This window comes from Sesamum indicum, linkage group LG9 (genome assembly GCF_026168435.1).
Source record: "Sesamum indicum cultivar Baizhima isolate 11 linkage group LG9, ASM2616843v1, whole genome shotgun sequence".
NCBI lineage: Eukaryota > Viridiplantae > Streptophyta > Magnoliopsida > Lamiales > Pedaliaceae > Sesamum > Sesamum indicum.
Genome location: NC_142665.1, coordinates 24,863,020 through 24,885,489, shown reverse-complemented (window position 1 = coordinate 24,885,489; position 22,470 = coordinate 24,863,020). Strand labels below are relative to the sequence as shown.

The 22,470-nt window shown below is 38.1% G+C and overlaps 4 protein-coding genes and 1 long non-coding RNA gene across 10 annotated transcripts; 4 read left to right on the top strand and 1 right to left on the bottom strand.

Annotated features, from left to right (window-relative positions):
* Positions 1–336: 336 nt before the first annotated feature.
* Positions 337–2,421, top strand: LOC105177235 (tubulin alpha chain). Its single transcript, XM_011100306.3, has 3 exons — positions 337–553; positions 892–1,497; positions 1,612–2,421. The coding sequence occupies exons 1-3, from the start codon at positions 461–463 to the stop codon at positions 2,263–2,265; spliced, it is 1,353 nt and encodes a 450-aa protein (XP_011098608.1). The 5' UTR covers positions 337–460; the 3' UTR covers positions 2,266–2,421.
* Positions 2,422–3,645: 1,224 nt separating this feature from the next.
* Positions 3,646–4,791, bottom strand: LOC105177236 (uncharacterized). Its single transcript, XR_849037.3, has 2 exons — positions 4,140–4,791; positions 3,646–3,983 (listed from the first exon to the last, which is right to left on the bottom strand). It is a non-coding gene; the product is annotated as an uncharacterized LOC105177236 (long non-coding RNA).
* A 3,054-nt stretch (positions 4,792–7,845) lies between these two features.
* Positions 7,846–9,821, top strand: LOC105177237 (transcription factor bHLH47). 6 transcript variants are annotated; one of them, XM_088884512.1, is made up of 5 exons: positions 7,846–8,128; positions 8,208–8,316; positions 8,611–8,732; positions 8,828–8,973; positions 9,294–9,821. In XM_088884512.1, exons 2-5 carry the CDS (start codon positions 8,264–8,266, stop codon positions 9,654–9,656), a joined length of 684 nt encoding a protein of 227 aa, XP_088740638.1. In that variant the 5' UTR covers positions 7,846–8,128; positions 8,208–8,263; the 3' UTR covers positions 9,657–9,821. The 6 variants fall into 6 exon arrangements, with proteins under 6 accessions (XP_088740638.1, XP_088740639.1, XP_011098609.1 ...); XM_088884513.1 differs by having other exon boundaries at positions 7,864–8,128; positions 8,626–8,732; XM_011100307.3 differs by lacking the exon at positions 7,846–8,128 and having other exon boundaries at positions 8,135–8,316; positions 8,626–8,732; positions 8,846–8,973.
* A 960-nt stretch (positions 9,822–10,781) lies between these two features.
* On the top strand, positions 10,782–12,915 carry LOC105177238 (small ribosomal subunit protein uS4y). The gene is made up of 3 exons (XM_011100311.3): positions 10,782–10,940; positions 11,123–11,504; positions 12,522–12,915. Exons 1-3 carry the CDS (start codon positions 10,913–10,915, stop codon positions 12,700–12,702), a joined length of 591 nt encoding a protein of 196 aa, XP_011098613.1. The 5' UTR covers positions 10,782–10,912; the 3' UTR covers positions 12,703–12,915.
* A 710-nt stretch (positions 12,916–13,625) lies between these two features.
* LOC105177239 (thyroid adenoma-associated-like protein) lies at positions 13,626–22,098 on the top strand. Its single transcript, XM_011100312.3, has 4 exons — positions 13,626–17,205; positions 17,412–17,665; positions 18,147–18,743; positions 19,407–22,098. Exons 1-4 carry the CDS (start codon positions 13,840–13,842, stop codon positions 21,859–21,861), a joined length of 6,672 nt encoding a protein of 2,223 aa, XP_011098614.1. The 5' UTR covers positions 13,626–13,839; the 3' UTR covers positions 21,862–22,098.
* Positions 22,099–22,470: the final 372 nt, after the last annotated feature.

Here is a 22,470-nt window from a genome sequence, read left to right as displayed (position 1 = left end):
ATTAATCATCAAAGCCTATTACAGTATTGTATTTCAGCCCAATATCTTTAGATTTGGGCTTTCTTATAAATCTTGGATTCGAATAAAAAATGGTCCAATATCACAACCCATATATGGTTGCTCCGAATCCCTAAAACGGGTATCCCTCCACCACCACATTTTAAAATTCAAACGGAATCTCACGTCCAAAGAGAAAACAAGGCGGCAACGCTCACCATCCAGCTGTAGTGAAAAAAAAAATAAAGAAATTCAAATTTCAAAAAAGTTTCAACCCTAGAGACAGTGAAATTTTTACCCCCCCCCTCTCACTACCAACCTCAATTATAAAATCCCCCTTTCGCCTCGATTTTTGATCATTCTATCAATTTTTCTCCAGAGACGTCTTTGTATACGCCCCTGGAATATTTTCCTTCCGTTCGCATTTTCTTCACGAGTTTAATTTTCCGAAAGAAAAGCGAAAATGAGAGAGTGCATCTCGATCCACATTGGTCAGGCCGGTATTCAGGTCGGCAATGCGTGTTGGGAGCTTTACTGCCTTGAACATGGCATTCAGGTTTGTTTCGATCTACTTCTTCTCCTTGTTTTACGTGTTACATCTAAGATTCAGATCGTTTATGTTGTTTTATTTCTCGTAGCTTTTCAGATCTGGTTGGTAATTTGGTATTCTTTCAGTTTTTCGATTGGTCTTCGTCAGATCTAGATAGTTGATGATGAATCAATTACATGTTGAAAAGTTGCGTTAATTCGATAAACGGCTCTTGCAATTTTCGTCGTCTTTTGTTTTTTATTCAAATAATGGAGCTCCATTGTTTTCTTTTCTGTAACTAACTCAGATCTAAGAATATATTTTTTCGTTGTTCGATTCTTATTCTTTGTTGGCCTTCGTCACAGCCTGATGGACAAATGCCCGGAGATCACACCGTTGGCGGTGGTGACGATGCCTTCAACACATTCTTCAGCGAAACTGGTGCTGGAAAACACGTCCCTCGTGCAGTGTTCGTAGATCTGGAGCCAACTGTCATTGATGAGGTTCGCACTGGCACTTACCGCCAGCTATTCCACCCAGAACAACTTATCAGCGGCAAGGAAGATGCAGCTAACAACTTTGCCAGAGGCCATTATACCATTGGCAAGGAAATCGTGGATCTCTGCCTTGATAGAATTCGCAAGCTCGCTGATAATTGTACTGGGTTGCAGGGATTCCTGGTTTTCCACGCTGTAGGTGGTGGCACTGGATCTGGGCTTGGATCTCTTTTGCTCGAGAGGCTGTCTGTTGATTATGGTAAAAAATCAAAGCTGGGCTTCACAATTTACCCTTCCCCTCAGGTTTCAACTGCTGTTGTTGAACCATATAACTCTGTGCTTTCGACGCATTCCCTTCTTGAGCACACTGATGTTGCTGTGCTTCTTGATAATGAGGCTATTTATGATATTTGCCGCAAATCACTTGACATTGAGAGGCCCACTTATACCAATCTGAACAGGCTCATTTCTCAGGTATAGATTTCTGAGATCTTTAAATATATTTAGCTGACAACGAGTTTAATGCATTCCGGTGTTGGTGCGTTGGGTAGCTTGCGTATGACTGATTGTGTTTGATATTTTATTCAGGTGATTTCTTCTTTGACTGCTTCTCTGAGATTTGATGGTGCCTTGAACGTTGATGTGAACGAGTTCCAAACCAACTTGGTGCCGTATCCTAGGATCCACTTCATGCTTTCATCATATGCCCCTGTTATCTCTGCCGAGAAGGCCTACCACGAGCAACTATCTGTTGCTGAAATCACCAACACTGCATTTGAGCCATCATCTATGATGGTGAAGTGTGACCCACGCCATGGGAAATACATGGCTTGCTGTCTGATGTACAGGGGTGATGTTGTCCCCAAGGATGTGAATGCAGCTGTCGCCACTATCAAGACCAAGAGGACAATTCAGTTCGTGGACTGGTGCCCCACAGGTTTCAAGTGTGGTATTAACTACCAGCCACCAACTGTTGTCCCTGGCGGTGACCTGGCTAAGGTGCAGAGGGCTGTTTGTATGATTTCCAACTCCACCAGTGTGGCGGAGGTGTTCTCAAGGATTGACCACAAGTTTGATCTGATGTATGCCAAGCGTGCTTTTGTGCATTGGTATGTTGGTGAGGGTATGGAGGAAGGGGAGTTCTCAGAGGCTAGGGAGGACTTGGCTGCTCTTGAGAAGGATTATGAGGAAGTTGGGGCTGAGTCTGCTGAAGGTGAGGATGATGAAAATGACGACTACTAAACTAGGTACTTCTTAAGAAAGCTGGAAGGGTTGCAAACCTCTCCCGTTTATGTTTCTGTTAAACTTGTTGTCTGCTGTTGAGCTGTTTTCTGCATTTCTGGACCGTATGTAATCCCTATTTTGTTTCAATTTGAGACTATGATTTGTGTTGTGTTAGTGAGGGTTTTGTGGCTTTATATTTGCCTGTTATTCCGTCTGAAAATTATTATTATGTTAATAGAGCAATATTCACTTGTTCTGTTTATAAAGATTTGGAAATGTATAAAAAAAGAGAAAACTAAAAGGTAAGTGAGAATAAATAGAGTAATGGATACTATATCTACTTAGATTGAGAGTTGTTAATTGTCAAGATTAAACTGAACAACCAAGCCCTTGGGATTTTCTTCAACTCCAAGATGTGATGGGTCGAGGTGCCAAATGACTTCATCTGTAAGAGCTCTTGGAAATTACTAGCCTGTTATCATTGACGTACTTTTGATCCTTTGAGTGAGAGTCCTTCCACAAGGGACTCCCGGATCATTATGGCCGACTTTGTTCACTGTTCGACCACTCGGTCTCGTTAGAACATAAATACATCCCTCTGTTATAATGATTTGACTCAAGCTTATATTAAAAAAAAACACTTTATTAAGAAATAAAATATATATTGAGAGATACTAAGTCAGGATTTTTATTGTATAATATACTACCTCTGTTATACTGTTCCGTAGGCAGGTCGAAGAATAGACAGGTCAGTCCACAAATGATCAAAAGACAACAACAGCTCAACGAACTCTATTATAAACTTAGATATTTTAATAAGTATAATCTATTATAAACTTAGACAAAATGTGAGATCGCTTCAATTTTAAAAATAGTAAGTTCGTGTATTACTTTTATGTACGTGTATAATTTTTTAGAATTATATGAAATGAATACATAATATAATTTTTCTTATTCAACATTTTTTTAGATAAAGAAAACACTTTAAGTTACTAGTATGGAGTTACAAGTATTGTCGGTAATAGAAGGCATAATAATCTAATGTTTTATTAAAATTAAAAAAAAAGAAAAGAAAACTACAATGTTAAATTTAGCCCTTAACTAATTCTTGTAATCGGAGCTCATGAATTTAATTATATTTATTTAATTGAATAAAAAAACAGAAATAGTTATTAAAAAATAATAAAATGAGTTAACTCTAAATGTCTATGATTAAGAAATTATTAGTAAAATTAAATAATAAAAAATAATTATTTATGAAAGAAAAGATATAATTAAGATTATTTTAGGGAATCAACATTTTCGCCAAAAGCTGAAGATAGGCATATTAGTATGAAGGAATTAACACACAGAATGAGGAAATCCGAAATGAGGTAGCGGTTATCATAATGATGATGGTTGTTACCACAAAGTCACTGCTTTTTGAGATTGTATTAATCTGTATGTTGGAGAGGTAGCGTGTTTCTGAATTTGAGATGCATACAGACAAGACATAGACGCTCGTGTACAAGTTGTAAAAGACTTTAGTTTTTTTATTATCAGTAGTGTTTTTGGTCTATGCTAAGCTATTAGCTATTCTATGGTACCTACTGGATCTGTACATATATGCATCAGTTGTGCACACGGCACGGACGAAGTTGAACTCTTTAAGGAAGACACCCCAAAGCCACAACGACGACGCTTCCCCCTTGGACTTGTCTTTTCTCAATTCTGATATATCGGAATCTAATGCCCTCCTGCTTAAACAAACGAAATTTAGAAACCAGTAATTCATAGTGTAATACGACTATTTAAAAGACAAAAACAGGGTGGTTAGGTTTGTGTGTGTAACTAAAAATGATATATCGAGATTGACAAACACATGCACCTGAGTGAACAAGAGTTGGAAAAACCTGGATGTAAGGAATGATTCAGTGAGCAGTCTTGCCGCTAAGAGGGGAAGCTGGCAACATGGGTCTGGAGAAAAGCATGAAATGCGCAACCCCGAATTTATCTTCTCCCACGTGTGAATCCTCTGCTCTGATTCTCATAATCTGACTATGCGCCTGCAACTTATAACTACTACACCCTTTCCATTTCTGATCCACCTCCGACGACCCATCCATCATCGCTCTCCCGGAGTATTCCGGCAACGACAACAATCCGCTATTCTCAACACCATTCATTCTCATCATCACACCTACTATATGTATATATATATCCAAGAAGACAAAGTGAAGCTAGAAATGCATAAATGCGTATAGAGAGGTGTCTGTGTGATATATATATATATATATGTAGAGAGAGAGAGAGAGAGAGATTGAGGAAGATTTGAGTAAGAGTCGGGGAAGTTTGGAGTAGAGTTATTACGGTATATGGAAGAAGAGGACACGTGTGGCGAAGGGAGATTGAGATGAAATGGAAATGGTGGGGCTGGGAGCAGTCCTATTCACTGGCGTTTCGATCGGTGGGTGGGGTTTTGCGCCCTACGACACGTTAACTACAACTCCTCCTCTACATATACATATATATATATGTATCACTCTCTCTCACGCCTAATCCTAACCATTCTTTTTTATTTTTATTTTTCTCAAGTTTATCCCCAACATTCATGCCTACCCCACAATTAAAACCAAATATATGTATTTCAATGACTAAAAATCAAGGCTTTTAAAAAAAAAATAAAATAAAATGAGAAGGATATGTTTGAGAATGTCCCAACAGATATACTTGAGTTTTAAATAAAAATTAAGATAAATTATAACCTACTCTTTTTAAATTTATCACAATTATAAATATTTATTTATTAAAAAATTATAAATACCTCCTTGAATTATAAATATTCTAATAAATATCCATTATCGATGGTATTTGTAATTTCAGAAAAATATTTATAATTTTTTAAAAAATAAAGAGCTATTTGTAACTATAACAAATTTTAAAAAGAAAAAAACGAATTGTAACTTATATCATTATTATTATTATTTTTCAGAAGAGTGAGAACATAAGAAATCCTCTCTCTTATTTGATGCTCTTTATTTCCTATCAAACATTCGCACAAGTGGTAAATACACTCCTAATGTATGGGTTCATTTGCTCTTTATCTCTCAATTTTAATTTTTTAAATATTTTTTATTCAATCTTTTAATTTTGTTGTACTTTATATTTTTTAACGAATAAAAACAAAATATTCCATCTACATATGTAATATTCTCATTTGTTTTTTTTCTTGTAATATTCTGCTGATTTTGCGATGGTGTTGAAATTTTTTATTTGTATATTGAAGTTTAAAGTTCTTTCATTTGACTTAGGGGTTTCACACACTAATATTGTAGAAAAATCATGATTTTTTTTTTGTTTTATTTTATCTTGCAGTGTGAAGTTGTTTATCTGCTAATTAGGCATTGGTTTTTTTCTCTATTTTTTAATTTTTATTAAAATTTTAGCAGGCAAAATACAAATCACCCCATACGTTGAGGGGTATTTGCATTAAACCTTATAATTGAATGGAAAATCGCTCTTAATAATATTTGGTCATTATTTTTCGAAAAGTGCAAAGGATAACAAAAATTAGATGAAAATATAAAAAGAAATGATTGGGGACAAAATACAAATACTTCCACACATTGGGTATGTCTGCGTTTTACCGCTTATATAATTAAAAGTTGGTATTTACGTAGTCTAATACCCCATGATTAACTTATTTTGAAAGGAAGTATTGAGTCCTAGAAAAGGAAATTGGGACAATGGGTTTCCTAGTGCCAAATATGGATGAATAGCCATGACAACACCCACTTGTCTCCTTCTCATTGATTTAGCACAACCTATGCATGTACATTAATTAATTTCGAAATATTAGTGCGTGGTGAGTGTACGTGTCCATTGATTGTATCAATCATTTGAACTTGGATGTTGTGTCATGTTGCTATTTGGTCAAACCACGACATTCACTCTATAAACTACTCATATTCTAGAGTTGTTATTGCGATTAAGTGCGTGACATAAAAACAATATCGTATATGCCACCTAAGCACTTTCGGTGAGCGTTGCAGAAACGGACGAGCACTTGGGGTGGGACCCGAATTGGTAACGTGTACACAGGGCCTTTGCCTTTGGATCCCAACATGGCTCTGTGGACAGTGTGGAGATGGATTCTAGACACGCGGCCGCTGGCGTTGGCGTCAGGTGTGATGTAATGTTAGATGTCATTTTTATTTGGATTCGATTGTAATGTAAATTTTTTTGTAAAAATTATAAAATTGAATTCCAAGATATTTTTATGAGTATAAATTTTTTATTTTAAATATTTGATTCTTTATTTTAAAAATATAGTTTTTATTTAAAAATTTTAAGAATTGAACTTGACGTTTTGATCCTCTTTTTGAGGTTGATTTGATTATTAAAATAACATTAATTTAATGATCTTTCGACTTATTCTCAACTCAAACATTATAAACTTAAAAATGATGTTTGAATATAGGAATTTCTTGATGGAGCCAAATGTTCGATTTTTTATAAGGTTAACTTGTGATTTGACAACGCTAATTTATAGATTTTGCACCACAATATCACAAATTAGATATTAAAAACCTTGATGATCTAAGCAACAAACACCTCCAATATGTTTGATTTTATATTTAACTTATTTTGATGTATTTTGTAGAGATAGAAAGAGAAAAATAAAGATAAATAATTATGTGTTAGAGATTGTGTGTATGTTTGGATTTATTTTTTTGAGATAATATATAATAAGTATGGTATGATTGATGTTGTTTAGTAGAAAATAAAAACTATTGTTCATTGTCAAATCATGTCTCTTTTCTATATATTTATATATATGTATGAGTATGTATATAATTTTTTTAGTTGTATAGCCTATAATTAATGTAGACTTACTTTGACAAAAAAATAAATGAGACACTGTTTTAAAACATTTCAAAACACCACAAAAACTTTCAAACAAATTAAGACAAATATTGTCCATATTTTGGTCCATCTCGAAGATGAAGCAGAATTGAAACCAAACATTATGCTTGATTTCTACCTTGAATGTAATTTGGAACTTTTGCAATGGTCTTTGATTAAATTCCCAAATTCTAAATGTTTAATATATTATTTTTTATGTGGTACAATTACATTATGCACAACAATGTAATTTGTGTATATGGAGGGGGTTTTGGGAGAGGGGTTCACAATTAAGAATGCATATGGGCATGGCTTCTTCGTCACGTTTGGGGTTGAAATTGGGCGGTGGTGGGGGGACATTGATTGTGGTCTATGTTGTAGCATACACAAATTCTTGCATCATATGGTTTTTGTGTGAATTGAGGTAAGAGGTGGGAAAGCGTCAATACCAACACTTCAAATTTTGTGATTATTACCATCTCTAAGTATTACAAGCAGAACTTGGGTGTGAACAAGGAATACAAATATACAAGTATAAAAAGCAGGGAGAAACGGAGCGTGCAAGCTAGTGTCAATCAGTCCAAAGTTAGTCCAACTTATGCTTCCAATCCCAAATTAAAAGAAAATTATATAAGTTACAATTAATTAATCCATATCCATTTCCATTGACATTTCTCCTCACTGGGTGGACTGACTCTACACGTGGTTTCAATACTCTCCAAAAGCTATACACGCCATCTCATTTTACTACAAATCGCTGAAATGACGATTTCACCGCCAGTTGTTGAGTCAATTCACCAACAACCACTGCATTCACCCGTGAAAATTGGAGGACCTGGTACGGGCATGATAGTAATTGCCCCGTGACGAGCTCATGCTGGAGGCGGATGCCGGCCACACGCCCACGCGTGTCATTCAAACCCGCCCCACTTTCCTTCACACAATTGAACGATTCAGTTGTTTCTTCTTCTTTGGTATAACTTTGCAGAATTTCAAGGTATCTTCCGAATCGGTGGTTTGCTTTATGCACTCTTATCGAACGCCCGTTTCATCAGTTTATTTGTTAATTGCTGCAGAGAAGTCATTTGTTGTGAAGGGGAACTCATTTCCTCAATCAGTTAATTTCTACAGAATGGGTTCTGAAACTGCTCATCCCGTCCACGATGGTGTCGAGATACGTACGAGGTTCGTTTTCTTTTCTTTTCGGTTATAAATGCTCATTCTTATCTTTTGAGTGCCTGAAATTGCGATTTCCCCAAATATGTCGGGTGTCTGAATGAACACTTCCACCAAGGGCCTTCGTCTGAAAATGCTTGTATTCAAGTCTTTTAGATAGAAAATAAATAAATAAATAATCATAAAGCAGGAGATGCGACCCTGCCGCAGTACTCCATTGGTGTTTGCATTCTTTCAATTATTTAGCTTGTATATTACCCTGTCTGATTTCGTGATGCTGTAATAGAACTTGTACTGATTCAGCTTATCATCTCCCAGCAAAAAGAGTACTGGAAAAGTTCCGAGGAAAATTCATAAAGCTGCAAGGGAGAAGCTGAAGCGCGACCAGATGAATGAATTGTTTCTGGATCTGGGGAGAACACTTGGTATGCTCTGCTGTCTGGTTTAGACTTTGTCATAGTTTGCATAACCAATAACTGGGATTCGATTCCCAGTTTTCAGTGTCAAAAGCTGATAATAGAATGGAAAATTGTTATAGATCTGGATCATTCGAACAATGGCAAGGCTTCAATACTGAGAGAGACGATTCGACTCCTCAGAGAATTGCTAACTGAGGTGGACAATCTGAGAAAGGAGAATGCAACTCTTTTCTCCGAATCTAATTATGTAAGCTCCCTAAATGCAACTTTTGGTTGTGGTTTCTTTTAAGGTCGACATTTTGGTCCCTTTTTACCTGTTTAGCTTAGAAGCTATTGCCTGAAAAATTACTGTCACGACGAGTCTCTCTACTAGTCTGTTTTCTGATTTATGACTTAATTATCAAGCTAATCAGGTTGCTTGAGCAGAAGAACTTGGATAAATACAAAACTAGATTGAAATGCTGATTGAATATATCAGGATAAGGAATGTGCATTTCATTTTGCCTAGTGTTCAGGGACTTAGTTTTCAAGTGCAGTTGGGACTTTTATCTATTATTGGATTGACAGGTTACAATTGAGAAGAATGAGCTTTTGGAGGAGACTTCTGCTCTAGATGACCAAATCAAGGGTCTCCAGAGGGAAATAGATAAGAAGGCTAATTGTTCCGACTTAAATGTTTCTGAACCCCAGAACAGTGCTTCAGCACAATTACTGGAAGATCCTGTAGCATTTCCTCTAGTTGGCCATGCATCGGAATCGACTTCCGTTGTGACTCCTGTATTCGTCATGCCATTGCATCACGAGTCCCAAGGTTTCCCCAGCCCGTTCTCTGAGGTGAATATGTCTACGGTTCCATCAAGCGTGAGCAGGCCACAGCCCCGTTACCCTTCATCTTCTGATTCTTGGCCATCCCATATTCTTACCAAATAGACGGAATATGATTGAGATTAGTTGTACAGGCAGACGGCAGCCCTAGCATTTCAAATCACCATAGGAGACGTCAAGTTTTTAAGAGTCTGATATGTTTGATTGTAGAACTTGAGTTTTCACACTTTGTAAATGATGATTCAGATAAGGACTCGATCTTCTTGTCTCTATGCCAGTATTAATTTGTGTAAATGGATTCGGCTTGATTCATGAGCTTCAGAATCGTTCTATACTGTAGATGATGATCAATATGGGGACATAGTCTTGACAGTCAAGTTGTTCCAGTTCCCTATCATCAATGCATTTCTTTTTATATCATAAATTTAAAAGTACAAGGTGCTTTTTTTGGGGGGGATTCGGGGGGTTTTTGTCAGCTGCTATTGCACTTATTTGCAAAAACAAAATTATGTAAGGACTTCAAGTCATCAAGGATTCAACCTCATACTCATCTAAATCAAAATTATTACCTATCGAATCCGAAAATTTTCGTCCCTTGCATAATCCTATATATATATATATATTAATGCATACAAAACATTCTAGAATTTACCTCTTATATGGATAGTAAATATATGTGTTTGGTTTCCCCACCTATATGATTTAGGGCTAAATGTAAAATCTAGGATTTCAAATTTTTAATAACAATTTCTTTTGATTTATTTGTATCATTCGCAGTTATAAATAATTATACTCTCATTTGATCTATACTTTTTATATATTGATGAATTTTAAATATATTTAATAGGAACTACAAAGTAATGTGAGATTCTTTCTTTTAAATACTTAACGTCCAGTCTAAATAATTGATCCAGATGTAATCTATACTGATATAAAAAATAATAGCCCTCCACACTCACAAAAGGCGGTTAACGATATTGTCGTACTAATTTTTTGTAAAGTCAAAAATACACTTTAACTAATAAGATAACTAACTTATTTAATTTTTAATTTTTTTTAATATAATATATTATTTATCTATTTTATTTTTATTTATAAAATATTTAAATTATATCTTCGTGTCACAACTGCTAGTCATACAAATAAAGAAAGTGAGTACTGCACCAATTTTAGGCGTGCGGCCCAGCCCAATCCAGAGGCCAGCCCAGTGTCCCTCGTAGACTTTCTCATGGCTAAAATCGGTCTGCACTCTGCAATGAGGTTTAGGGTTTGCACATATATGAAAGCGATCGTCTTGCTCACTGCTCCGTGCTTTCTCGCGTGTATTTCCCTTGAAGCTCCAGCGGAGGTAGCCTCTGATAATGGTTCACGTCAGTTTCTACCGCAACTGTAAGCTTCTCACCCTATACACATTCTCTATCTGTTAATCAACCTTGAGTGAGTTCTCAAACTGTTCTATTTTTCAAGCAAAGCTTTTGGCTGCTCTTTTCTCGTTGTTTAATTGAGTCCATCTAAGTGCCATTAGTTATTTACTGAATGAATTGTGTCATGTATAATTAATTTTGATATAGATGGGAAGACTTTCAAGAAGCCTCGCCGACCCTACGAGAAGGAGCGATTGGATGCTGAGTTGAAGCTTGTTGGAGAATATGGGCTGCGATGCAAGAGGGAGCTATGGAGAGTGCAGTATGCCTTGAGTCGTATCCGTAACAATGCTAGAAATCTTCTCACCCTAGACGAGAAAGATCCACGCCGTATCTTTGAGGGTGAGGCTCTTCTCCGGAGGATGAACAGGTATGGGCTATTGGACGAAAGCCAGAATAAACTTGATTACGTGTTGGCTCTTACTGTGGAGAACTTTCTTGAACGTCGCCTACAAACTCTTGTATTCAAGGCTGGCATGGCCAAGTCCATTCATCATGCCCGAGTGCTCATCAGGCAGAGACACATCAGGTATTTATTCTATTAGGTATTTGCATAATTTACAAACATCAAAATTTATACAGAGAGTTTCAAATTTAGAACCTGTTTGCCGTACACATGCTTTGTATCCTACTTCTTTTTTTCATTTTCTTAATAAAAGGCTTCGGATCTGCACTATTGCTGCTGAAGCTTCCAAGGCGAGTACTTGTATGCTTACCTGACATGAATTCTTCATGTTTGTACACATCCTTGATTAATATGTTGATCTTTCAATCTTTATTCTGCTTGCTATGAAATGTGAATCTATGTGACAGTTAGCTGGTTTATCAAGGCATTATCTGTTGGTGCATATATTTATAATCAAAAGTTTCTGCAAGTTGGTATTTTACGATTTATTGGTAGATCATGAGCCTAGGTTGGCTCTGAGGTCTCGTGGGATCATGCTAGAAGATTCTGTTTTGGACATGTTTATTTTGAGATGAATAAGGTCTTTAGTAGCCTAGGTTGGCTCTGAGGTTTCATGGCATTATGCTATTTTGGACATGTTTCTTTTGAGATGAATAAGGTTTTCGGGAGCCTAGGTGGGCACAGAGGTCCATGGCATTATGCAAGAGTATTCTGTTTCTGACATGTTTACTTTAAGATGAATGAGGCCTTCGAGAGCCTAGGTTGGCTCTTAGGTTTTGTGGCATTATGCAAAGTATTCTGTTTTGGACATGTATACTTTGCATTGGATAAGGTCTCTGCGAGCATCTAGAACTAGATGATAATCAAACAACTTGATGTCCAGTGGCATCAACTGTGTTTCTAGTAATGGTAGGGCTCATGATTGCCGTATGTTGAAATGGAAATAATGTACGGGTTATGGTCGCACATTTTCTTGTTTCTGTATAAAAGCTCTCCTTTCCCTCAACACTTGTTCTTTTGCTGTTTGGTACCTTTACACCATGGACTCTCACCAATCATGACTGGTGATGTGCGATCATTTTTCTATTTTGGTATAATCTGGATTGTGCATATGATGGACTATTTCCATTTGGCAATCAGGATTGGAAGACAGGTGGTGAATGTCCCATCCTTCATGGTGAGAGTCGATTCACAAAAGCATATTGATTTCTCCCTAACTAGTCCATTTGGTGGTGGTCGTGCTGGAAGAGTCAAGCGAAAGAACCAGAAAGCTGCTGCAAAGAAAGCTGGCGGGGGTGATGAAGAAGAGGATGAGGATTAAGCATTTTTTTCCAACAAATAAAAACCAGAAGATTAGCGTTAAATGCTATTTTCATTTACTCTTGAAAAAGAGTTTATTGCTTGCAACTCCTTTTTCTTTTTCTGTGACTTGTACCTCCATCTTATTCTTTTCCTTTTCGGTTTTGATGTTAACATAAAAATTTTGGTTTTACATTGCAATATCAGCTCAGAATACATACATCAATTCTAGATATTTAATTCTGCCTGCATTTCATCATTCCATTTCGATCTCGAGACTTTCACATCGTAAAAGTAGCTATCAGGACAATTCAAATGGACAACGCAATATCAGGCACAGTTTGGATGAGTAATCCATTGATTTCTGGAGTGGTCTTTTTCTCTTTTCTTCTTTTATTTTTGAAAGAAAAGAAAAAAATAAAAAAAATCTGAATTTTCTTCCAACACACAATCGTCACCTAAACATGGCTGAAACCACCTGAGGAAAGTAAGAAAAAACAGATTGATTGCAAACACTACCTTCAATTCTACCAAATCACCTCATGAGAATAGGAAAAAGAAATGTGTTTATATGGTTGTTCTCCTCCTTCACTTCAACATCCCTCTCAAATTCAGATCCGAATTCATCAAGCAAGATCCGAATAATGTTGGACTTGGAAATCATATGAATTTAATATCAAAATAGGTCACATCTTATCTCCAACATGGCTGGCGGGTGTTCAAACTTTAACAATTCAACACTGCTTAATGTTGTCCAGCTTAATAACATCAACATTTTTTTTAGGTAAAGATACTAAATTATTATTAATTACAAAAAATAAAATTTTATGTATCTATGATCTTTAATATTATGGGCCTCAACTTTGGTAATTCGGCCCATCCTCGTGGGCAATAACATCAACTCAATCAAAAATCCTATTTCCTTCTCTTTTAGTAATTGAATTGAGTCTGATTGTACTCTCCCTTTCTCAACCGTTGGCAGAGGGGGCATATTGTCAATTCGCCATTGTCTTCAAACCAGAACGACTCATCAACCAATTGTTTATTAAGCCCTAAACTCCCCAGGTATTTTTCCAGAGCGCATACAGTGAAAACCCCAAACGCCGTCCACCGGCCGCCGCCGACCCTAAACCTTCATATTTCTGCGGCCCCTTAAATCATGTCGGCTAAGTGGCGTGCCATACAGCACCGCCATCGTTACACTTACAGTGCCGTCGTATTCCCGCCACATTTCGTTCAGGCATTGAACCAAGCACCTTATGACGCCCCCTTTTTTGCTGAATTAAGGCATCTTGTTTCACTCAACTCCACTTATGCCCAACTCGAACATGTTAAAAGACTCGCCGCAGCGTTTTCTAATCTGCTCGCCGACCCTAGCTCCGAGGAAAAGACAGTTTCTTGTCCAGTGAAGTTGTACTTAGAAATCCTTTTCCTGGAGAACTCCTTGCCTTTACATAGGACGTTAGCTTCTGTATTGGCCAAGTGCAAGAACTTTCGGACTCTGATTGAGGGTTGTTTCCGGCTGCTCTGCGAGGAGTATGGTGGTGCGGAGAATGTGATAAATGGGAAAAGATTCTGCGTTTCTCGGGCAGCACTTTCTATGATGAGCACGCCTAAGTTAGGGTACTTGGTTCAAGTCGTAGAACAATGTGCGAACTTGGTTGCTTTGGATGTGGTTTCTGGGTTGCATACTGTTGTTAATGAGACAAATGAATCTTCAAGGCCTTCTCCAATTGTTATGGAACAATGCCAGGAGGCACTTTCATGTATGTACTACCTGCTTCAACGTTTCCCACAAAAGTTTTACAATGTAGGTGGTGAACGTTATGAAATGAGTTTGAACGACTGCAGTGTCCTGGAGATGGCTTTTGTGAACGTTTTGAGCATTTTGAAGTCACATGCGTTTTCAAGGGACTGTTTAGTGGCAGCTGGCGTGGGTTTTTTCGCAGCCCTGCAGGTTTGTTTGAGTCCTGGTGAACTTGGTTTGTTTATCATCCGAGGTATTTTTCAACAGACTGACATTTGGGACTGCAAGATTGACCTTGATGCTGTGCTTGGGAAAATTCCATATAATGGTGACCTGGTTGGCGAAATTCATAATTTTCCAGCACTCAGTAGACTTTGCTTGATCAGGGGGATTCTGACGGCAGTTTCTAGAACTGTTCTCGACACTCATTATGTTGTCTCAAGTGATGGTCTGGGTGGTGTTACGGCTTCTAGTGGTGGTGGATATTCAGTCAAGACGATACTGTATGATGCTATATTGCCTGAGTTGTGTAGCTATGCTGAAAATCCCACCGATAGTCATTCTAATTTTCATGCATTAACTGTGATTCAAATATGTTTGCAGCAGATAAAAACATTGTTACAAGGTAATACTGACGGCAGTGCAGATAATTACGACCCGATTCCTGAGGAAATGGGGGCAAGGATATTAAAGATTGTGTGGAATAACTTGGAAGATCCTTTAAGTCAAACGGTTAAACAAGTTCATCTTATCTTTGATCTCTATCTAGACATCCAGTCTAGCCTTCAGTGGGCAGAGGGTAGTGAAAACATAAAGTTGTTCTTGAGGAAGATTGCTTCTGATCTCCTTTGTCTGGGGCCACGTTGCAAGGGTAGATATGTTCCTTTAGCCTCCCTTACCAGGCGGTTGGGGGCTAAGACTATTCTTGGCATGAACCCGGGCTTGCTGTTCGAGACAATCAAGGCTTACATTGATGATGATGTGTGTTGTGCTGCTACTACATTTCTCAAATGTTTTCTTGAGTGTTTGAGAGATGAATATTGGAGCAGTGATGGTGTTGACAATGGATATGCAAAATACAGGGGTCATTGCTTGCCACCATTTTTACATGGACTTGCTTTTGGACTTGCAAAGTTGCGTTCGAACTTAAATACTTATGCATTGCCTGTTCTACTTGAGCTAGATGTGGACTGTATATTCTCTATGCTTGCATCTATCGGGATTGGATGGGATGAGGACCCTTTATTTACTTTTACAGAAATCAGTTGTACAGATATGGTGCTGGGAGTTGAACAGCAAAGTGCTGTTTTGGTATCATTACTCAAGGTCTCTCGTGTACTTGCCTTGATGGAAGGAGATATTGATTGGTATGAAAGTTCATCGGTATCTCCTGAAGGTACAGCACCGGATTTGGAAAATAGTAATTTAGATTGTGTTGTTGGTATAAAGGGTATTGAAGTGAAAGTTCCGGTCAAATGGCTTATATTAGCTTTGAGCCACATAGATGAGTCGCTGCGCTTGGATGCAGCAGAAACTCTATTCTTAAACCCAAAGACAGCAAGTTTGCCGTCTTCTTTGGAACTTAGCCTGATGAGAACAGCTGTACCCCTGAACATGAGATGTTGTTCTACTGCTTTTCAAATGAAGTGGAACAGCTTGTTCAGGAAGTTCTTTTCTCGGGTTCGGACAGCATTGGAGAGACAAATTAAGCTGGGGACATGGAAGCCTCTTGTTTCTGGAGATGAAAATGGATTTTTCTTGTATGAAGGAACTGAAAAAACTGTAAGACACAGGGCAGAGACTCTCTTTGATTTTACCAAGTGGTTGAGTTGTTTCTTATTTTTTTCCTGTTATCCTTCTGCTCCGTATGAGAGAAAGATAATGGCTATGGAACTCATATTGATAATGTTAAATATTTGGCCGCTGGTGCCAACTTTGCCAGGAAATGAGGATGCTTTTGTTTCTGAAGCCAATCTATATCCATACAGTAAAAGTCTTACTTTACCTGATTCAACATTGTTGCTAGTTGGGTCAATTATTGATAGTTGGGATAGACTGCGAGAGAGTTCATTTCGTATTTTACTGTACTTTCCTACCCCACTTCCTGGGATTTGTAGTCCAGACTTGGTCCGTGAAGCAATTATATGGGCTAAAAAGTTAGTCTGCAGTCCACGTGTCCGAGAAACTGATGCTGGAGCTCTGACTCTGCGGCTTCTTTTTAGGAAGTATGTCATGGAGCTAAGCTGGATTGTTAGACCATCATGTAATGGTGTCTCTTTTGATTCAGAATCTGAGCTGCCAAATGGGGAGTATCAAAGTTGCAGATCCAGCCCTCCTGCAGTAACTTATCTTATATCACTTATTGATTGGCTTCTTGCAGCTGTGGAAGATGCTGAAAGAAATCTTTCAGAAGCATGCAAGAATAGCTTTGTTCATGGTATATTGCTCACCCTTCGTTACACATTTGAGGAAATGGATTGGAATTCGAATGTGTTTTTGCATAGTATCGCTGAAATGAAACGTGTATTAGAAAGGCTCTTGGGGTTGGTCATGCGAATAACTTCCTTGGCCCTTTGGGTAGTCTCAGCTGATGCATGGTACTTACCTGATGATATGGAAGAAATGGTGGATGACGAGGCATTTCTTCTGGAGATTCAGGATGAGATCGAGTCATCTGGCCCGAAATCACAGGATGAGGTTAAAGTTACCAAAGTTGTGGAGGAGGTCAGGCCCTCCGAACAGGTTGTTATGGTTGGTTGCTGGCTTGCAATGAAAGAGGTAAGTTTCCCACTATAAATTTCAATTATTGGCTGTTTTGTGGGGAATTGTGAAATAATAGAATGCTGTTGAAGCATCATATTTTATTGGCATCGACTCCTTGTATTTCTACTTAATAATACGAATGAATGCACAGACAATGAGTTTATTCAATAAAATCACAAGCATTCAGCGAATCTTGATTGATGTCTTCATTTGATTTCCAGGTGAGCCTTCTTCTGGGAACAATAATTAGGAAAGTTCCTTTACCTACTTCCGATGAAATGAGGGAGGTAATGGGTAGTACTGCTGATAATTCTGTTGGAGCATCTAACGCAATGCTTGATTTAAAACAACTTGAGACAATTGGCAACCATTTCTTAGAAGTCCTTCTCAAAATGAAACATAATGGAGCAATTGATAAGACAAGGGCCGGGTTTACAGCACTGTGTAATCGTTTGCTTTGTTCAAATGATCCAAGGTATTTCTTGAATTCTTCAATTGTCCAATCCTGATGGTGTGTCCTTCTCAGATCTAGGGCAGTCGGATTAGCACTGCATATTTAGTTGCATACACTTATTGTTGAACGCTGAAGTATCTTTTGGAAAGATTTATTCTTCCATAAAAGTGAAATTATTTGATTTTGTCTAGCAACCACAACAAAATGCCTGCAGCTGAAGGATTTGAAAACTTGGTACTGAGGATTGAATTAATTCTGTATGGCTAATTGACCATGACATGTTTCGTTTACTCAATACACGTGTACACATCTGAAGTAAACATTGACATAATAGATTTTCAGTCCCTATGAGCTTCCGCAAATTGCTGCCACCGACCTGACTTTTTAAGAGTGTCAACATTTTCTTGACCTAGTTTTCTGGTTCAATCATAACCTCTTGAATGGTAGAAATGGAGTTATTTGTCCCAAGTCCACGTGCTGACACCCGCTTTTTTATGTTCAGGCTATGTAAATTGACAGAGTCTTGGATGGAGCAACTGATGCAAAGAACTGTGGCCAAGGGACAGACAGTGGATGACCTGTTAAGAAGAAGTGCAGGTATACCTGCCGCATTTATTGCATTTTTCCTCTCAGAACCTGAGGGAACACCAAAGAGACTACTTCCAAGGGCACTACGGTGGCTAATAGATATAGCTAAAAAGTCTTTAACTGATCAACCTCATGCAAACAACTCCAATAGTAACTTGTGCAGTGGGTTTTTATCAAATTTAAACCAGGAAACTGGATGCACACCACCTCCTGGTATGAATGGGAATAAAGAAATATCAAAGGTCCGAGATGAGGGTGTTGTTCCAACTGTACATGCTTTCAATGTACTCAGGGCAGCTTTCAATGATACAAACCTAGCGACTGATACCTCAGGCTTTTCTGCTGAGGCATTGATAATCTCGATACGATCTTTCTCTTCGTCATACTGGGAGGTCCGCAACAGTGCTTGTCTCGCATATACTGCTTTAGTACGGCGCATGCTTGGATTTCTGAATATTCAGAAAAGAGAATCTGCAAGGCGAGCTCTAACTGGCCTTGAATTTTTCCACAGGTAAGCTTCATCTATCAGATTTGTTTATAGTTCTTTTCTCTAATTGTGAGGGTGTGTAAATTTACAATAACTGCTGCACTACGTACTCATGTTTCTAGTTTTGGATCCCTTACCTAACTCTAAAACTTGATATCACATAAATATTTGTCGCAAATTTCTAAACTTTTAAGATACTCGATAGTTTTGCATGAAATACGTCAGTGGAAATTCTGGAATTGGTAATTTGGTAAAATTAATGGTCAGTTTGAGTTGATTTTATTGAATCCAAGAGTGATTGACATTGATTAAGAAAAGCAAAAATCTTATTGTTCTTTTTGATCACCAAAATGAGAAAAATACAAAATTCAATGGTTAATTGATCTTCCGAACATTATTACTCAGCAGCTTGTTGGGAATGCGTATAACTTAGTGAATTGCTGCAAACATAAAAAGATTTGTTATGATTGGCCCCGTTCTAACGAAAATGCTGGATCACTATCTAGAAAAGGAATGGAGGTAATGTAGTGGGGAGAGTTATTAAAGTAACATGTACTACAAACTCGGGAAGTTTTCTATCTCCTGCAAATTATCCTGATGTAAATTTTGATAATGTTATCGTCTCTTTGCTTCCTGCATAACTTAGCTGGCAGATTTCGTCTCATAACATCGTTTCTCTGACTGAAGGTACCCTTCTCTACACTCATTCTTATTCAATGAACTGAAAGTGGCTACTGAATTGCTTCTGGATGGGTCATCAGAACAGTTAGGATCCAACCTGAAAAACATTGTGCATCCAAGCTTGTGTCCAATGCTGATACTTTTGTCTAGGCTTAAACCTTCACCAATTTCAAGTGAAACTGGAGATGCTTTTGACCCTTTTCTTTTTATGCCATTCATCCGGAGGTGTTCTACTCAAAGCAACTTTCGCATTCGTGTCCTTGCATCAGGTGCTTTAACAGGTCTTGTGGCCAATGAGAAACTGAAAGTTGTCATCCTCAACATTGCATCAGAGCTACCTACTGAGAAAAGCAGCATTGCTACTCCTGGTTCACCTAGTACCTTGGATTCGACTAATGAGACCTTTTGTTCATTCAATTCAATTCACGGAATGTTATTACAGCTCAACTCTCTTGTTGATATCAACTGTAGAAACCTAGCCGATTCCTCTAAAAAAGATAATATTCTTCATGAATTGGTTCAAATCCTAGCAAAACGCACATGGATTGGAAGACCACAACAGTGCACTTGCCCCATCCTGAATGGCTGCATATTAAAGGTGCTTGATAACATGCTAAGCATTGCAAGAACCTGTGAAGCGAGCAGAAGTGCTTGTGACATTTGGAACCTCCTCTGGGAGTTGTCATCGGAATGCTTAGATTTAGAACCTGCTGATGGCCCTAGGTATTTTGATCCAACTATTCAGGAACTTCGAAAGCAAGCTGCAACCTCCTATTTCAATTGTGTTTTCCAAACATCCAAAGAAGTTGTTGAAGATGATCTTCTGATGAGAAGCAATTTCCATTCACCTGCTACTAGTTCGTTAAGAGTAGTGGGAGTGGAGGTTATCTTTAGCGGATTTCAGGAGAGGTTGATCCGCTCCATGTCAGATACATCATATGAAGTACGAATTGCTACGTTGAAGTGGCTTCTTCTGTTCCTGAAGAGAAGGGAATCATTAGGTAATAACAATGCGGATCAGTTTTATTCTGAAGCTATGAAAATTTGCTCGACTATTGTCGATCTTCAAGATACAGTTACTAAGCTTCTGGTTTCAGAAAAACATCATAAATGCATGCATTACCTTCTAAAAATTTTTTATACTTGGAACTCTCTTGGATATCCAGACAACCAACTAGGGGTGGGACCAAGATATGTCTGTAATATGGACTGCCATTCAATATTCCAGTTGTGGAACATGTTGGTTTCTCTATTCAAGATCACAAGGCATGCAAAGACACGACAAACACTCATCTGCTGCTTGGGGATATGTGCCAAGCAAATTTCCAACTTATGTATGAGGTTTTTGTCTTGTGAAGTAGATAAGATAAAAATAGCTGAGCTTATCCAAACTGATCCAAGTAAAATGTTCTCTGATTTCTATGATTCATTAAGTTATTTTGTGGATCTGATAGAACAAAGCAGTGATGCATCGGAGCCTGTAAATATGAGGAAGGCAGCTGCGGAATCAATGATAGCTTCTGGTCTGCTGGCTCATGCTGAGGCCCTTGGTTCTTTGGTTTTCAGCTACCCAGTTTCAGATGGGAGTCTATGTTCTAATTTTAAACCAGAAGAGGCTATCAGATTGTTTGCCCGTAAAGTACTGGACCTATGGTTGACATGCATAAAGCTTCTGGAGGATGAAGATGTTGGGCTCAGGAAAAGGCTTGCTTTAGATGTCCAGATGTGTTTTACATCCAGAGACCCCAGAAAACACTTTCCCGCTACAACGGCGTCCAGTCAAGTTGAGAAAGTGATTGAACTATGTTTTGAGCATCTTTCGACAATCTTTGGTCACTGGCTCGATTATTTGGATTATCTTTGCTGCTGGGTCCTGAATGCTGCAAACAGTTCAAACTACACTGTGTCAGGAGGAGACCTTGTCAGGCGTGTTTTTGACAAGGAGATTGATAACCATCATGAAGAAAAGCTGTTAATTTGTCAGATTTGTTGTTCGCATCTGGAAGGTATTCTAATTTCAAAATCTTGGGCAGGTGATTCATGGATCAACAGTGGGGTGAGGGATCTTTTGCGTAAATGGAGGACCAGATTTTTGGAACAGATGATAGCATTTACCAATGACCATATGGGAAAAAGGGGAAGTATTGATTGGATTGGTGGAGTTGGCAATCACAAGGATGCATTTTTACCACTTTACTCAAATCTCCTTGCATTTTATGTCTTGTCGAACTGCATCTTAAAAGAAGAACATGACAATTGTGGGCACTTGCTCTCTGAAGTGTCTAGACTTGGAGAAGCTATTAATCCCTTTCTTGGCAATTCGTTGATCTCCAACCTGTTTTTGATAGTTGTTAATTCCCATGAGAAATATTTGGGGGCAACTGCAGGCAATTTGCCCCACAAGTGGAGTATCAATGATTCCACGTGGGATGAATTCAACCCCTATTTTCTACTTAGGTGAATTTACATGATTTTTGTAACTCATATACTAGGTGCCTAATGGGGAAAATAGTTGTGAAATCCCCATGGGGTATGTATTCTATCCTTATACATCTTTAGGTTTAGGGAATATGTGTTCTTCCCATGCTCTTGCTTTGTGTGAGACATCATACAAGTATTTGCTATTCGTTTCTTGGAGCATCAATGCATGGATGGTGGAGGATAGTCTCTATATAATGATGTCCCTGTCCCTTTTTAACTCCTCGTTCCAGCTTAGATTTTCTTGTTCTGTCTTCTGAAGTTGTAACTCCAGATTTTTAACTCTACTGAAGAGAGTATTGGGAAAGGCAAGCAAAATGAATGCACGCCACTGATGTTCCCTCTCTCTCTCTTTTTCTTTTTTTGGTGTTTAACTAGGTTCAATTCGAGGTTTTCACAGTTATTAAGCCACAGACCAGGTTGTGACTCTATTAGTGCACTCCAGTAGCATGCGTAGGCCTCAAGATGCTGGAGAAAACCTGGATTCAAGCTTGAGAAGACCAACATTCGAGCAATGGATGGTTTTCAACAGGGAGAGAGGGAGGGCATAGAGGAAAGCAAGAACTATTGCCACTAGAAGGAGTTATAAAGC

Coding starts and splice junctions, on each gene's coding strand:
- LOC105177238 (XM_011100311.3), top strand. CDS start 10,913: ATGGTTCACGTCAGTTTCTACCGCAACT. Junction 10,941..11,122: donor CGTCAGTTTCTACCGCAACT/GTAAGCTTCTCA, acceptor ATTTTGATATAG/ATGGGAAGACTTTCAAGAAG. Junction 11,505..12,521: donor ATCAGGCAGAGACACATCAG/GTATTTATTCTA, acceptor TTTGGCAATCAG/GATTGGAAGACAGGTGGTGA.
- LOC105177235 (XM_011100306.3), top strand. CDS start 461: ATGAGAGAGTGCATCTCGATCCACATTGGTCAGGCCGGTATTCAGGTC. Junction 554..891: donor GCCTTGAACATGGCATTCAG/GTTTGTTTCGAT, acceptor CCTTCGTCACAG/CCTGATGGACAAATGCCCGG. Junction 1,498..1,611: donor TGAACAGGCTCATTTCTCAG/GTATAGATTTCT, acceptor TATTTTATTCAG/GTGATTTCTTCTTTGACTGC.
- LOC105177239 (XM_011100312.3), top strand. CDS start 13,840: ATGTCGGCTAAGTGGCGTGCCATACAGCACCGCCATCGTTACACTTAC. Junction 17,666..18,146: donor CTTTGTTCAAATGATCCAAG/GTATTTCTTGAA, acceptor TTTTATGTTCAG/GCTATGTAAATTGACAGAGT. Junction 18,744..19,406: donor GGCCTTGAATTTTTCCACAG/GTAAGCTTCATC, acceptor CTCTGACTGAAG/GTACCCTTCTCTACACTCAT.
- LOC105177237 (XM_088884509.1), top strand. CDS start 8,156: ATGCACTCTTATCGAACGCCCGTTTCATCAGTTTATTTGTTAATTGCT. Junction 8,317..8,610: donor GGTGTCGAGATACGTACGAG/GTTCGTTTTCTT, acceptor GTACTGATTCAG/CTTATCATCTCCCAGCAAAA. Junction 8,733..8,827: donor GGATCTGGGGAGAACACTTG/GTATGCTCTGCT, acceptor AGCTGATAATAG/AATGGAAAATTGTTATAGAT.